This window comes from Osmerus eperlanus, chromosome 19 (assembly GCF_963692335.1).
Source record: "Osmerus eperlanus chromosome 19, fOsmEpe2.1, whole genome shotgun sequence".
NCBI lineage: Eukaryota > Metazoa > Chordata > Actinopteri > Osmeriformes > Osmeridae > Osmerus > Osmerus eperlanus.
The window spans coordinates 14,517,070-14,532,460 of record NC_085036.1 but is presented as its reverse complement, the minus strand read 5'-3'; the positions used below and the strand labels follow the sequence as shown (position 1 = coordinate 14,532,460).

Below are 15,391 nucleotides of genomic sequence, written 5' to 3'. Positions count from 1 at the left end.
CCCCTCCCCTCCTTCCTCCCCCCTCTCCCCTCCCCTCCCCCCTCTCCTCCCCCCTCCCCTCCCCCCTGCCCCCTCCCCTCCTTCCTCCCCCCTGCCCCTCCCCTCCTTCCTCTCCTCCCTCCCCCCTGTCCCCTCCCCCCTGAATGTATCTCAGCAAAACACATTGCATGCTTTTTCTATTCCCACTTTTTTCCATTTTGATTTTGAATGTACCTTTACGGGGGGGTTTTCACAATCATTTTTTATTTATTGGGTGTGCTTTGCCTTCGGCAAGGGCACAACCTTTGTTCTCTCACATATATATTATTATTGGGTGTGCTTTGCCTTCGGCAAGGGCACAACCTTTGTTCTCTCACATATATATTATTATTATTATTTTTATTATTCTTTTTGCCCCCCTAAAACTCAGTCAATATTTGGCCTACATAGACAACCTAGGTGTCAAAAGTTTCGTCTTGGTAGCGATTGAGTTGCTTCTATTGGGATTTACGTTCCGTTGCATGGTTTAAGTGGAAATTACGTTTTTGTGGCGAAAAGTGAAGCTAACGGTGGCTAATTTGCTAGCCACAGTCACTGACGTTACTAACGTCACTACGTCACTAACGTCGCGAAAACACGCGTGACTACCTTTGGCAGAACATTCGTTTCGCATCTGTTAACTTGGGGGATAGCTAGGCTAACTATAGCTTTACTGCAAGGCAGCTGCAGAAACGCCACAAGCAAAGAGGCCAGGGTGATAACTATTTACTCATTTTACTTTGTGATATGACACACAATTGTGATGTGTAATGTACAGTATAAGCTGATATTATTAAGGAAGTACATCTACTTTCGGAAACAGTAGTCTACTATTTCACTGAAGTATTAGCATCATGACATTAGCCTGTGTTGCCCGGGCAACACATACTACAGTGGTCTATGATGTAGCGTTATCTGTTTTCAATCGTTAAAATAAACATTCCTCACATATAAATTTTCGTTGTAGGATTTATTCTGACATTAGTAAACGATTTGTTGGTGAAATTACCATTACCTGTGGTTTCAAACCAGTGTAGCTCACTGCAACGCTGTAGCCTACGCGAGACACACTACAAAAACATCTACACTACACAGCTGTTTAGGAAGTCAAACGGCGACAGAACATGTTCGGCACTCCCCTTACTTAAATCAAAAGTCTATCTAACTACTAACCTGAACTACATTGCCACAGCCTAAACGTTATCAATCTGTTCATGAAAATAATTAATTTCAGCTTAAACCGTACAACGGAACGTTACATCCAATTCAACCAACGCAATCGCTACCAAGACGAACACAGCAGTAGTCTAGTACTGTACCGTAGTAGTACAATTTACCGGGCAGCTTCTCCACACAGGGCTATATCGCATTTTGCGTTGTTACTGACAATGATCGCTACCAGTGAGCTTTTTATGAATGAGCGATTTTCCACTAAATAAATGTCAAGCTTATTTACGTTTTGGGGGGCATATTTTCAGTTAGCAGATGGTACTGTTTGAATCGCGATTCCATCTTCTACTGCCGGGTAACGTCGTAGAATAATCTTCAAAGGGGGTTCTTTATTAATGAATGAATGCAATGAGTAGGCTAAATGCCTGAAAATATCATGAGAAGGGAAAAACTTAAAATGACGTTTAAGTCATAGAGATTAGGTCAATTTTTACACCGGTCTGCCAAATTTATTCGTTTTGATTCAACGATGAGGCTGCCTCTTGCAGGGAAAATGAGAAGACATCTATTTCATTCTACACTTCACTCGTATTTTCAGTTGTAAATGAGCAGCAAAAAAAAATGCTTTTAAATCTATGTAATCTTTATAAATAATAAGTATGCATTTTTATATAAAATATACAGAAATATCAGTTGTAAAAATGTCAGTCAAAAACGGACCCCTGTGCAACCGACGCAAGCAAGCACACCCTACAATTTCCACAGAAATTGTACCCTCTCTAGTTTGTCTTGTTTTTTCCCCTCTGTGTAACCCCTGCCTGTGTTAGGGGCGGCCAGGCGAGGTATGTTCCTCCACGTGCATGAGCTGCCTGCCTGCCAGCGGGAGAGGCAGGAGGCCAGTCAGGCAGCAGCTTAGCGGTTAGTGCTGTCCTCGGGGCGGAACAAACCTTCTCTCCCACATGAACCTGGAACTTAGGTTCAGAGAGTGACTGAATGAACAAGTGACTGAATGACAGAGTGAAGGAATGACAGAGTGACTCAATCACAGAGTGGGTGTATGAGTGACGCAGTGAGAATCGCATAAATGATTCAGTCATTAAGTGCCCATAGCGGCTGCATGATCACCTCTATTATCACAGTGAGAATGAAAAACAAGGCAATCAGTGGGCATGTTCAGCTCTGTTCTGAGTGTGTACATTACAGATCCATCACACCCTGTGTTTACAGTATGTGCATAATTCAACCATTACCCTGCTACACAAACGAGGCATTCCATGGTTGCTTTTTTCCTCAACTATTAATTTACTGGTCATTTGGCTTCTGTTGTGGAGATGGTGCTTTCAACAGACTGGGATGTGTTTGTAATCAGACGGCTATATGATGTTGTTGCGGTGAAAGGCGTTCAGTACAGCAGTATATCGTGAGTGGTTACATTAATGTACCGTGAAGCAGCCATGCAGTCTGATGTGTTGGTTATTGAGCTGTTAGGTGCCGTGAGACCTGTATGCACTGTAGGAGACAGACTCAGTCTCTCCATGCCTCCCTCTGCTCTTGGTCGTGGTGTTGGGTATCACTGCTGGCTGGAGGGTAGGCAGGTAAATACCTCTAGCGGCCTCCTGTTCTGGTGCAGGGCAGAGAGTGGGCAGGGCTGACCCACAGGGCTGTGGAGAGCCAGTAATGATGTCTGATGATGGCCCAGCCTGCTGACTGATGGTCTCTCTCTCCCTGGTGGAGCTCTCTTCAATTTCACCAGCAGAGGAGGGGTGGACACCAGGCTCCAGCAGGTGTTGTGGCCTCCTGCAGTCCCCTCCCTTCCGTCTCCCTCCCAGCCTCACTAGTCCCGCCTCATTGGTTTTGGCAGCGGACAGGAAAAGACATCTTCAGGCCCTGTGCTCTACAGCGAAGATTACACACATCTCCAGGTTTGGAGCAGCTCCCAGTCCTAAATGCTCTCAGGAGGGCAACCGGCCCCCCCAGCCACAGCCCCCGCCTTGCCGACGCCCACAGCCGAAAGCGTTTGCTGGATCACAGCCGGGACAGTCCGGCGGGAGACAGGAAGTCAGCTCCCTGCCTGCGGAGCTGCACAGGCTCACGCCGCCACTCCGCTTCCCCAGAACAGAAGCCTTGCCACGCTCACGGTGCTCCTCCCTCCCCTCCAGCGGTCGGGGTCGGAGGTGAGGCTGTGTGTCCCCTCAGGTAGTAAACAGGCTCTCCATGGCCGGTGATGAGACGACCTGTTCTCACAGGAAACGCTGTTCCACCGCCTTGTCATCATCGCCGCGTGTCCCTCGACCCCCTGAGGTGTTGCTGCTCCGTGATCGTGGTCGCCATGCTGGGCCGTCTGGTTGTCAGGATGAACATGTGAGGCGTACCGTGAAGCGTACCGAAGACTCTTTAGAAAATGCAGCGTGATCACTTGATCATGATCACATGATGGCTCCAGTCCGGACGGTCTTTGTATCGCCACGGTAGAATCGCTCATTCCCCAGGGGAGGGTGGTGTTGTAGATTGAGCCGTGTTGTTTTACGTATTCAGCCAAATGCATCCCCTAACTACACCCTCTTACCTCACCTTACAGTTCATAGACAGACCGCTACACAAGCACCACTGGCTCTGCCTGGTTGTTGAACTCTCCATCTGTGATAAATGTTGCTGGTGACGGAAGCAGAGAGGAAATTCAATGGATTAAATTTGCGTCAGCACATCAGACGCCTGTTCACGCAAAAGCTTTGTCGCAGCAGAAATGAGATAGGGGACTGACAGAAAGGAAAACAGAGTGAGCAGGGAATGTGCAGGACAGATGAGTCACCTGTGTCTTAAAAACAGCTGTGTAATCAGAGTCTGGCTTGTTAAATTAGCATGGGTGTCTCTGAGCCGGCAGTCAAACCCAATAAGTGTAACTCATGTTTTGCTGTTAAAGTTAATGGCTGAGGCAGTACTGCTAAGGGCTTTAAGGAAGAAACATAAATCCTGTTTCCCACGTAAGGAGGGCGGGCAAGGGGGGGAGGGGGTGGAGACTGCTGTGCACGATTCAATAGCATCCACCAATTATAAAAAATGAGGATTACTGTTTAAACTGAAAATAGCTGTAATTGCTTAATAAGCAAGCCTATTAGAGGCTGTGCTGGCCAGATAAGAGTGCTGAGACCAGTCGTGGGAGAGGGCCTGGAGTCAGGCACCAGAGTGCTGAGACCAGTCGTGGGAGAGGGCCTGGAGTCAGGCACCAGAGTGCTGAGACCAGTCGTGGGAGAGGGCCTGGAGTCAGGCACCAGAGTGCTGAGACCAGTCGTGGGAGAGGGCCTGGAGTCAGGCACCAGAGTGCTGAGACCAGTCGTGGGAGAGGGCCTGGAGTCAGGCACCAGAGTGCTGAGACCAGTCGTGGGAGAGGGCCTGGAGTCAGGCACCAGAGTGCTGAGACCAGTCGTGGGAGAGGGCCTGGAGTCAGGCACCAGAGTGCTGAGACCAGTCGTGGGAGAGGGCCTGGAGTCAGGCACCAGAGGCACCGGGTCCTCTCCATGCCACGGGCGGAGCCTCCTCCTCTCGCCAGACGAACATCTCAGAACATCTCATTACCTTCAGAACACTGCAGAGCCTAGTAAGAGACGGTTAAGGATAGTGAGATCAATTATGACTGATCAGTTGAACAAGTGTGTGTTTCGTGCTTGTGTGTGTGGTGTGTGTGTATTTGTGTGTGTGTGTAAGAGGATGTTGACCAGTGCTCCTTGAAGCATGCTAATTTCTTGTCCCAGTGCTCACAAAACTGAAAAAGAGGAACTTTCCATTCCGGCTCCTCCTCACAGCTTCTTCACTGGAGGTGGTGTGTGCCTGTCAAACGTGACGCTTGTCCTTTTAGGCTGCGACCAGCAGCTCTGTAGCCTACTGTTAGTCGCTCGGCTGATTAGACGCTCGGCCGATTACTCTCTCAGTCCACAAAAATTGCATGCCGTAGGTGGACGCAGCTATTGTGAATTAGCTCGTTTTTTGACATGTTCATGTGAATGTATTTTCAGTGTTTCCATGAACTGTGACTGAGACTGTGGCCTGAATGAGCCAGTCAGAAGAAGTGGAGGTGGTGATTTCCAGGTTGAACAGATCGCTCCCTCTCTTCACGCGCCTCCGGGTTTTACACCGCCACTGTTATTGGCCTTTCTTAGGCGTCTGGACTTTTCAAAAAGTTTTTTCACAAGTCTGAGTGTCTCCTGTAGCCACAGGGCACAGGGTCAGACTCAGGGTCTTCTTCACATCCCTGGAGACGGTACCTGGGCTCCAACTCAGGTCAAGCTTTTATATTTTCAAGGTTTACAGCCTCTTTTTGCTGCCTGACAGTTTTGTCCTTTGCTTTCTGGCTGGGATTGGATGTTTAGGAGGCTGATACTGAGAGCTTTCTCTGGAGTTATCAGGCCACAGCCAGGCCAGCTGTCTGTGGGGTAGATGGACCAGTGCATTAGTCATCCAGCAGCTGGGTATCAAGGAGCAGGAAAGGGTGAAGGATTGAGACAGGGCTTAGCAAAGCTACTTTTGGTATAATAATTGGCAAGACAAACTCTGATGAGGCATAGACAATATGAAGTGTTCAAGATTTGAACCTGCATGAGTAAATACAACGACAACCACCACCATCCACAAACTGTCACATCGACTGCAAGGACGAAATCATCACAGGCTGTGACAACAAGAAAAAACACATTCACTTCAGCGCGTTAATTAATACCCCAGACACAACCGGGTTTCCAAGTTGCAACTCCATTAATATCAGGATTTGCTCACAGCAAACCAGGACTGCATTAACAAGTCCCAGTCTTCCTAATCGACTATGTGCAGATGTCTTCTCGTTTTGTGTTGTATGTGAATAGCATCACTGTATGTTCCCGATACAGAGCATGTCCGTATCCTAAGAATATCACACTGGATTCACATTGCTGTTTGGCTGCCATCTCATCCTGTATCCAATTCCTACATTATATCTTTGACTTGTTAGCTTATGAATGCTGTTTTCCGATTACATTTCTGATACCCCCACCCACTATCACCCAGAGCATTACCAACCAACATGTAGGGTTCCATATCCTTGAATCCAGTAACATATTCTTAGATATGTCTGTGTTGGGTATGTTCCCGAACCGATCCAGAATGAATTCCTATAGATCCTATAAACTGATCCATCGTCTGTGGCGTACAGCCGACCTCCGTGGTGAGACTGAACTACAGCACCCCCTGCTGTGTTGTTTGTGCAGGGAGCAACCCCCCGCGGCCCGGAGGCTTCCCTGGCGCTAACAGCCCCGGGCCGGTGACAGACCTGTATGGGCCTGGCAGCCAGGACTCTGCTGTGGGGAACTACATCAGCGCTGCCAGCCCCCAGCCTGGGTCTGGGTTCGGACACAGCCTCGCCGTGAGTACAGCCCGCCTCGTCTCTCTTTTGACCTCCTCTCTCCATCTCACTTTCCCCCTCCCTCTTTGTCCCCCTCTCTCCCTCTCTCTGTCGCCCTCTCTTTCCCTTTCACCCTCCCCCTCTCTCCCTCTCTCTGTCATCCTCTCTTTCCCTTTCACCCTCCCCCTCTCTCCCTCTCTCTGTCATCCTCTCTTTCCCTTTCATCCTCCCCCTCTCTCCCTCTCTCTGTCGCCCTCTCTTTCCCTTTCACCCTCTCTCTGTCTCCCTCGCTCTCTCTCTCTCGTCCTGTCAGACCCGACTGGGTTAGACCCAGAGAGAAGCCAGATAGGACAGTAAACATGACAACATCCCTCCTGTTACCCCTCGTTGTGTTCCTCAGACGGCCTGCCTGTAACGGCCGGTGTAGGTGGTGGTGTTGGTCTAATGAGGACATGGTTGCTACAGGAGCCAGACAGGACAGGACCTGGTCCTGACCAGCACATGACTCACACAGACTTGTTGTCCTGTCAGCCGTGCAGGACGTCTGAGGGAACCACATGAGGGAGGGGAAGTTATAATGAGAGGAAGGCTGCAAATTGGTTATGTTTAATGTCATTTTAACAAGCAGCTAAAACTAACAGATGATACCCAAACAAAACCACCTAACACCAAAGAAAATGTATTTAATTGGCCTTTTGCCGCCAAGTAGAGCTGTTGTTACTGGTCGTCAGAGTTGTCCGAATGTTGAAATCTTATTCAGTTTCAATTCATGCAGAAGCATTGTTGGCTCCTGAATATGGAAGTCTGCCTTATTTACTAGACACACTCTTGACTGTCAAATGATTGAATTAGCATGATAGTCAATCCAGTGACGGCCAAGTCTGAGGAGTTGGACACAGTGCATTGTCAAGGTTTCAGCTTCCTCTCCTGTCTGTCTGCATCAGTCTCTGTCACCGACTTGCCACTGGTGAACTTCACGCTGTCATTAGTTTGTTATGGTGACATTGTTGCCACATTTAAATGACGATTAAGAATCCGATTTTAATGTTTGTGATTGGGCTGACACTCTTGGTCCGTCTCCAGGACTCTGAAGGATGTTTGTAATCATGAAAGTATAGTGGGATCGTAGGCCCATTCAGTGAGATTAATTACAGAGAAGAGTAGATGAAAACACAGAGGAGGACAGTTATCTGACTGGAAGAGCCTCATTTTCTACATTGCTTTTGTTAGAACCTTTGCATTAGTCTCTTGGCTGCAAACCACAAATGAAAAGGAGAAATGGTTTGATAGAATTACTCGCAGGATGAGTACACTTGTTGTGATGAGAATACTTTTTGCAGCAATGCAAAAACAACGACAAAGCTGTACCCTTTTATAACATTTAAACATCCTACAAGGATCGTCGATTAGATTAATTTTAGATGCACATTCGCATTTCTAGACGAGAGCTTGTCTTTTTTTTCTGTTTGTTTTATCTGCTAGATTGACATTCACCCCCCCTCCTCATGATACAATACAAACGCTGGACTCTCTTCAGTGAGAGCGCAGTGTTCATGAGGAGATGGTTCAGTCTGGACTCCCTTCAGTGGGAGCCCAGTGTTCATGAGGAGATGGTTCAGTCTGGACTCTCTTCAGTGAGAGCCCAGTGTTCATGAGGAGATGGTTCAGTCTGGACTCTCTTCAGTGAGAGCCCAGTGTTCATGAGGAGATGGTTCAGTCTGGACTCTCTTCAGTGAGAGCCCAGTGTTCATGAGGAGATGGTTCAGTCTGGACTCTCTTCAGTGAGAGCGCAGTGTTCATGAGGAGATGGTTCAGTCTGGACTCTCTTCAGTGAGAGCGCAGTGTTGTTCATGAGGAGATGGTTCGGTCTGGACTCTTCAGTGGGAGCGCAGTGTTCATGAGGAGATGGTTCAGTCTGGACTCTCTTCAGTGAGAGCACAGTGTTCATGAGGAGATGGTTCAGTCTGGACTCTCTTCAGTGAGAGCGCAGTGTTGTTCATGAGGAGATGGTTCGGTCTGGACTCACTTCAGTGGGAGCCCAGTGTTCATGAGGAGATGGTTCAGTCTGGACTCCCTTCAGTGAGAGCGCAGTGTTCATGAGGAGATGGTTCAGTCTGGACTCTCTTCAGTGAGAGCGCAGTGTTGTTCATGAGGAGATGGTTCGGTCTGGACTCTCTTCAGTGGGAGCGCAGTGTTCATGAGGAGATGGTTCAGTCTGGACTCTCTTCAGTGAGAGCACAGTGTTCATGAGGAGATGGTTCAGTCTGGACTCTCTTCAGTGAGAGCGCAGTGTTGTTCATGAGGAGATGGTTCGGTCTGGACTCACTTCAGTGGGAGCGCAGTGTTCATGAGGAGATGGTTCAGTCTGGACTCCCTTCAGTGAGAGCGCAGTGTTCATGAGGAGATGGTTCGGTCTGGACTCACTTCAGTGGGAGCCCAGTGTTCATGAGGAGATGGTTCAGTCTGGACTCTCTTCAGTGAGAGCGCAGTGTTCATGAGGAGATGGTTCAGTCTGGACTCTCTTCAGTGAGAGCGCAGTGTTCATGAGGAGATGGTTCGGTCTGGACTCTCTTCAGTGAGAGCGCAGTGTTCATGAGGAGATGGTTCAGTCTGGACTCTCTTCAGTGAGAGCCCAGTGTTCATGAGGAGATGGTTCAGTCTGGACTCTCTTCAGTGAGAGCGCAGTGTTCATGAGGAGATGGTTCGGTCTGGACTCTCTTCAGTGAGAGCGCAGTGTTCATGAGGAGATGGTTCAGTCTGGACTCTCTTCAGTGAGAGCGCAGTGTTCATGAGCTTGCATGTGTTAATTGGTATGAATTTATTGTTGTGATTTACTTGCTGTTGTCCATTTATCCTGCCTTAAGTACTGCCTACCATTTAGTCATAATAATTAACCTGATCATTTGAATCATTCCTGTAGCTTTTTAATCAGTTCCAACTCTATTTGTCATTTGAATTATTTGATGGAAAAATCAACATTTGACCCTCTATTAGGGGCTCATTTCGGATCCGTGAATATGATTAGTAAAACACTGGAATCTGGGAGAAAATAAATGCTACAATAGGGTGCTTCAAATAGAACCAAAGCAAACAAGTGATTTGAGTTGATTGTACGCTGCCAACGATATATTAAATGTGATCAAGACACACACACACACAGCAACAGAGAAATCCCCTTCAGGCAGAACAAGGTGGATGATCAAATGTACTCAGTCTTCTTGAAATGCGTACTGACCCAAGAACTCTACACTTCTAGGGGCCGTTGATTGCGACAGCTTTTACAAATGGATACCATTGAGCAGGTGGTCGGTTACCATCTCATTAGAGGTATTACCTTCTATTTATAATATGTTCATATTATCTAGCAGTCTTTCCCAGCTGTTGTTGTACACTGATCTCATTATTCAGCATTTCCACAGTTCAAGCTTGACTCATCACACCTCACCTCACCACCCCAGACAAACACTCATGTTTTGTTCTTCTAAATCCGATTCCTGAATGCATGGAAACAGCAAATGTTTGAGTGATGTTGATTCGGCTCATGTGTACAACTCAATCTCCCTGATTTAAAGACTGTAAATGTTCTTATACCAATCTGCTCCAATAAGTAACAATCTACAACAAATTACTAATTTATATTAACTTAATATCCTGTGGGCCTTTCAATGATCTTCTCTGCATATACAGGAGAAAATGGCTTCTGCATTGGATTAGATTATTATGGAAACACATTTACAGAATGTGCTGAGCAGATGCCAGATCTCATGCTAGCTGAGAATGACATCAGCACCTTGTTACAACCAAACCTCATTGTCACAGTGGATGGTGTTTTCATGGTGCTGTAGATTTAGGATGTTTATCTGTGGTGCATGTTGTGAGTTAGATAGTCCTCTCAAGATAGTAACCGGTGTTTCAGCTATTTCTCTTGTTAATTCAAAATGTCCTCAATACACATCCTTTGAATTATTCCTTCCAAAGAAGAACATATATGGTGTAGTTTGTTTATGTTGTAAATCTGGGAGAATGACTTATACATAGCTGTAGATGTGCTGCTATAACTTGCATGTTGCCTAGTTGTGAAATGATGGTGTGTGTGTGAGTTCATGTTCGAAAGTCTGTGTGATCACCCTGCTCCAACTGGTAAAACGTTAAAATATCATACTTTGTGTACTTGAAATATTTCGTTATCGTAACGCCTGTGTGTCTGTGTTGCCATGCAGAGTCTGGCAGGTGGTCCGGGGAAGACAGGCCGGAGTTTCTGATTGGCTCTGTGTGCAGGTGATGTCATCAAACCTCAAGCACTACAGCATCACCTAGACTTAAAGACAGAGATGGAACCACAGAACAAAAGAAAAGTAAAAATCATCTCAGAAAAAAACAACTGCTGTACCATAATCCAAGCCTGGATTGTTTTGATGTTTCCTGTTGATTTCATTCACCTTCCTTTTGAGTGTTGAATTAGTTTTAAAAGAGTCATTTTAGTTTTATCATAATTATTTGTGTTGATTTTATTTAACCTTTTAGTGTACTCATGTAAACTGATTGTGTTTCTCTCTTGAGGGGGGGGGGGGGTCATTGCTGAGGTGGTTTGAAAAGTTGTGTCTTCACAATTGGTACCAATCGTAAGAGGAAGAAATAAGATCAGAGTTTCAGAGTGTCGTTTTGCACACAAAAGAAATCCAAAGTGGAAAGGCTTGGTGAAAAAAAAGAACATTTCAGAAATAGAAGATTAGGGAGGGTAGCTAATGAATCTTAGTAGCTGTTTTTAATTCTTGTGATGTCTCATTGTTAACCATAATTACCTATTTTTGGGCAATACGAAGAGGACTCCAATATTTTTATGGTCCTTTTTTATAAGTGTCGTTTTGTTGTTTAGAAAAATTGTATTCTATAACAAATTTCATATAATTACATTGTGAATTTAAACTTAAGAAAAAAAAATTACTGTACATATTGTTCCAGTCACTGCATATAACCAACTCAATGAGAGAATAGCATATTTTTGTGATGGTGTGTCAAAGAAAATGTTATAGCGTGTGAATAGAAAAGAAGCTCTAAACAACTATTATTACTATTATTCTTTGTTCTTTACTGACTGGAGACATTGACGACCCCAGTAACAAACAGAACATATTTGAACACCGACAGGATGGCTTGCTCTGTAAATACTGAAGCTGAATAACAAGTGTCATACCAGCATATTTACAAATGGTGAGTTCAGCGCACAGTTTTGAGAAATAAAAAAAGATCGTTGATTGTTATCTTTTGTCTAACCAACTCTTGTTTAAAGACAGCAGTATCATTTCGTAAAGAGTGATCAATTTAATCCAAAACACACTGTTCTTACTTAGTGATGAAGATTAGAAGTCTAGCCCAGGCCAGTGCTCTGAACACCCTGGCACTTTTACACTCCTGAGAGAAGACACAACTTGTCGTTTGTCGTTTGTTGGTGTTTGATTCCTCCTGCTTGTTCCTTGTCAGAAACACGTGCTCTCTCTCTCTGTGGGAAAGCCTGTTTGTTGTGACGTTTAGTCTCTCAGTCAACTACTCTTATAAATTAATTAGGAATGTTACCATTTTGATACCATACCTCAGTCCTGTGAGTTCAAATGTGGAATTGTTTAATTTATTTTTGCGGGAAATAGATGAAAAATTTGAAAGGAATAATAATAAATCATTGCACTGTGAGCAGAAGAGAAAGAACAGTCTCCTATTTGCACATGTATATGTGGGCTATTTAAGACGGCCTATTGTTTGGTTGAAGAATGAAGGATTATTGGATGCGTCTCCTAGACTAGACAAACGTTCAGAGGTGAATATACGGCTTGGCAAATAGTGATTGATTGAAATCCGTTTGACCGGTCATGTCTTTGGATTTCTTTGTTTGGTGTAAGCCAACCTCTGGTCTAGGATGTGCAGGATCGTTTAGATACAGCCAATAGAATAACACTGAATAGATGAATCCTCCAGCATCTGAACTAATCTCTCATTCAGAACGTGTGGTGAGGGTTTTGCTCAGACAGACACATGTACTCAGATGTGCAGGAAGATTTGGGAGCAGGGTGACAGTACGGTTTTTGTGTGATAGATTTTGATGTAATATTTTTTCTCCTGCGAGTTTTGGTTATTCTAGTTTTATCTGATTTGTGTCACTTTTTTGTAGCTCTTTTGTTCAGAACAACCAGGTGAAGAATAATGCTGGATGCTTTTACAGTAAATGATATGGAGGATTGAGTGATGATTTAAACAAGACTACAGACTAAAAAAACAAAAAAACATTGTAATGTTCAGATGTAAAAGAAAAAGAAATACAAAACTATAAAAAGAAAAAATGCTTCCTCGCTGATTTCAATTTTGAATCAGGGGATTTTATTGATATTTTTGTGGTTAATATTGATAATTGTAATATTATATTATTAAAATGTACTGTGCATCCATTGATTTCTCTCCTTCCATTCCCTATCACCACATACACTTTTGTGTTAATCATTCATTTACTTCAGTAGTGTGTAAAAATAATCACAATTAACTTGTAACAGAGTGCTGTCTTTGATAACACTGTAGTGGTCTATGCTCTTAGTCATTTCCTCTGGTCGGCCTCTCATTTCTCATTATCTTTCCTCTCTCTCTCTACATCATCTCTCTCCTACATCTCCTGTGATTAGTAGTAGATGTTATGTAATTAATATAATACTTTTAGTAGTTAATAGTAGATGTAGGAACAGTAAGGGTAGATCTTTCTCTAATTATCGAAGTCTGACATACATTTGCAAACAGTTTTTAATAGCAGTTCCATGACCTGTCTCTTCAGTTTGTGTTTTATTTATTTTTTGTTTGTTTTACCAATTTCACCTGGTTTCAACTAACCAAAGCTCTCACTGAAGAACTACAGAGAACTTATCTGCTGTAAGATGGAATTTTCCACAAGGCATTATTTGGAGCCTCACCCTTGAATGTTATAAAAGGGGATTTGCCATACTACCTTAAAAGCTAATGCTAGATATGCAAAACTTTTACTTTGATTACTTTCGTAACAGGGACACAAGCTATAATTAAGATTTTATGTGAAAGAAAAAATCTTATTTTTTTAGGAAGTTATAACATATTAATTATGATTACATAATAATAATCTTAATACTAAATGATAAACTGTAATATATTTTAATGTTTGTAAACTTGAAAATATCCCTGATGCTTACAGACACTGCTATTTTTGGATAAAGTCTACTTACTGCTCAGAGCAGTGCCGTGTCATTGCAATGGTCTGGTCACTCCTCTTCTGACTAAAATAAAAGTTAGTTGTTATATGACGTAGTTCACCCCTTTATATCTGATTAAATCTATTATGAAGATTTGATCCCATAGCATGGACTTTAAGGTAGCATGGCTCTGTTGCAGTAATTCTATTTTTCATTGACAGCAGTTTACAGCTGATGAATGTCACACATCTTACTAGACTAGCGAATCCATTGGACAAAACAATGTTGGTTTAAGAAAAAGAAAAGAATAAACAACCTGGAAGGTGATATTTGGAGTTTACTACCGTATCCATTTAAACTTGAATCTTGAGGCAAGTGCTCGGCAATGGCCAAACATTTCACCCCATTCAACCATGGATCACTATGTCACCCATGCCTGTTCATTGTCATACATACATACACATATAGTCATATGTTCACATTCTGTTCAATGTACAGTAGCACCTGTTATCCCTCATGTAAACATGTTTGACTAGGTCAGAGTAGTGATATCCCTTTATTATTGCCACAGGAAAATTGACAGATCTGTACTGTAACCAAACACTGCTCCATCCTTCGCTGTCCAAACAGTCAACGTTACAGTGATCTGGTGTGCTCTTTCGGCATTGCGTCGTGTTTTAAAACCCACACTCGTTCTGGGGCCTCACATACTCTGACACGCTGACACGGTACGGATGACTGTTAACGAGAGAGCGATCCACTGGTCTCCTTTGGGTCTTCTTAAACGAGTCTGTCTGTTGATCCATATCTGTAATGTGGTCGAGGGCGACAGGGTGGGTGGTGCGATGGAGAGGGAGCGGTAAGAGGCTGGTAATGTCCTTCCATGTGACTTCCACCGTCCTCAGGAGAGGAGCAGCTAGGGACAGTACGCTTCTCTCTGCTATGGGATCTTGATTTGCCTTGCCCATTCCTAACACTTGCCCATTTTTTAACGTTAACAGACTTTTTACGGCGAGAGACTGACAGAACTGACTGAAATCTGAAAGCATCTTTCAGACGTTCTTGTATGGCTTTGCTCAAGCCTTGTTGTAAAATAAACTAAACATGGATGGGGGTCTCTCACATCTCAGATGTGGAAAGTATAATTTTATATTTGTATTTTCAAATAATAATAATAATGATGAAAAAAACATTTGTGAAAGGTTTCCATCCTCTGCTGTGGTCCAGAAATCAATGTGTTTGTCTGGAAAAAAAATATATAAAATAAAATGAACTGTTTTATTCCTTGCTTTCATTGTTAATTTGATTTGCTTGACTATTGTAATACGCATTTGGTGTGGGAAGATTGTATTATTTCTGTCTCATTAAATTTGGTGGTCTCTTAATATTTGAATCTTTTCCACATTCTCATATTACACGCAGAATAATGAGCACACACTCTGTCTTCATGAATTGTGTACTACTGTACTAAAGATCACCAAGAAACGTGTTGGGTGCCGTCACCCAGTGAGCTCAGATCACAGCAGTGTTTCTCTAGTACAGTACGCTAGTTCAGCCCCGCCCTTATCAAACAGCCCCGCCCTTATCAAACAGCCCCGCCCTTATCAAACAGCCCCCAGCTACCTACACAGTGTTG

At 44.1% G+C, this 15,391-nt stretch overlaps 1 protein-coding gene across 1 annotated transcript in view; it reads left to right on the top strand.

The window, feature by feature from the left end:
* The window catches only part of LOC134039499 (RNA-binding protein Musashi homolog 2-like), a 25,693-nt gene extending 10,553 nt beyond the window's left edge, over positions 1-15,140 (top strand). Inside the window, exons 3-4 of the mRNA XM_062485397.1 lie at positions 6,423-6,577; positions 10,777-15,140. Coding sequence (XP_062341381.1) covers positions 6,423-6,577; positions 10,777-10,818 — 197 coding nt within the window. The 3' untranslated portion in view covers positions 10,819-15,140. The remainder of the gene's footprint in view (positions 1-6,422; positions 6,578-10,776) is intronic.
* Positions 15,141-15,391: the final 251 nt, after the last annotated feature.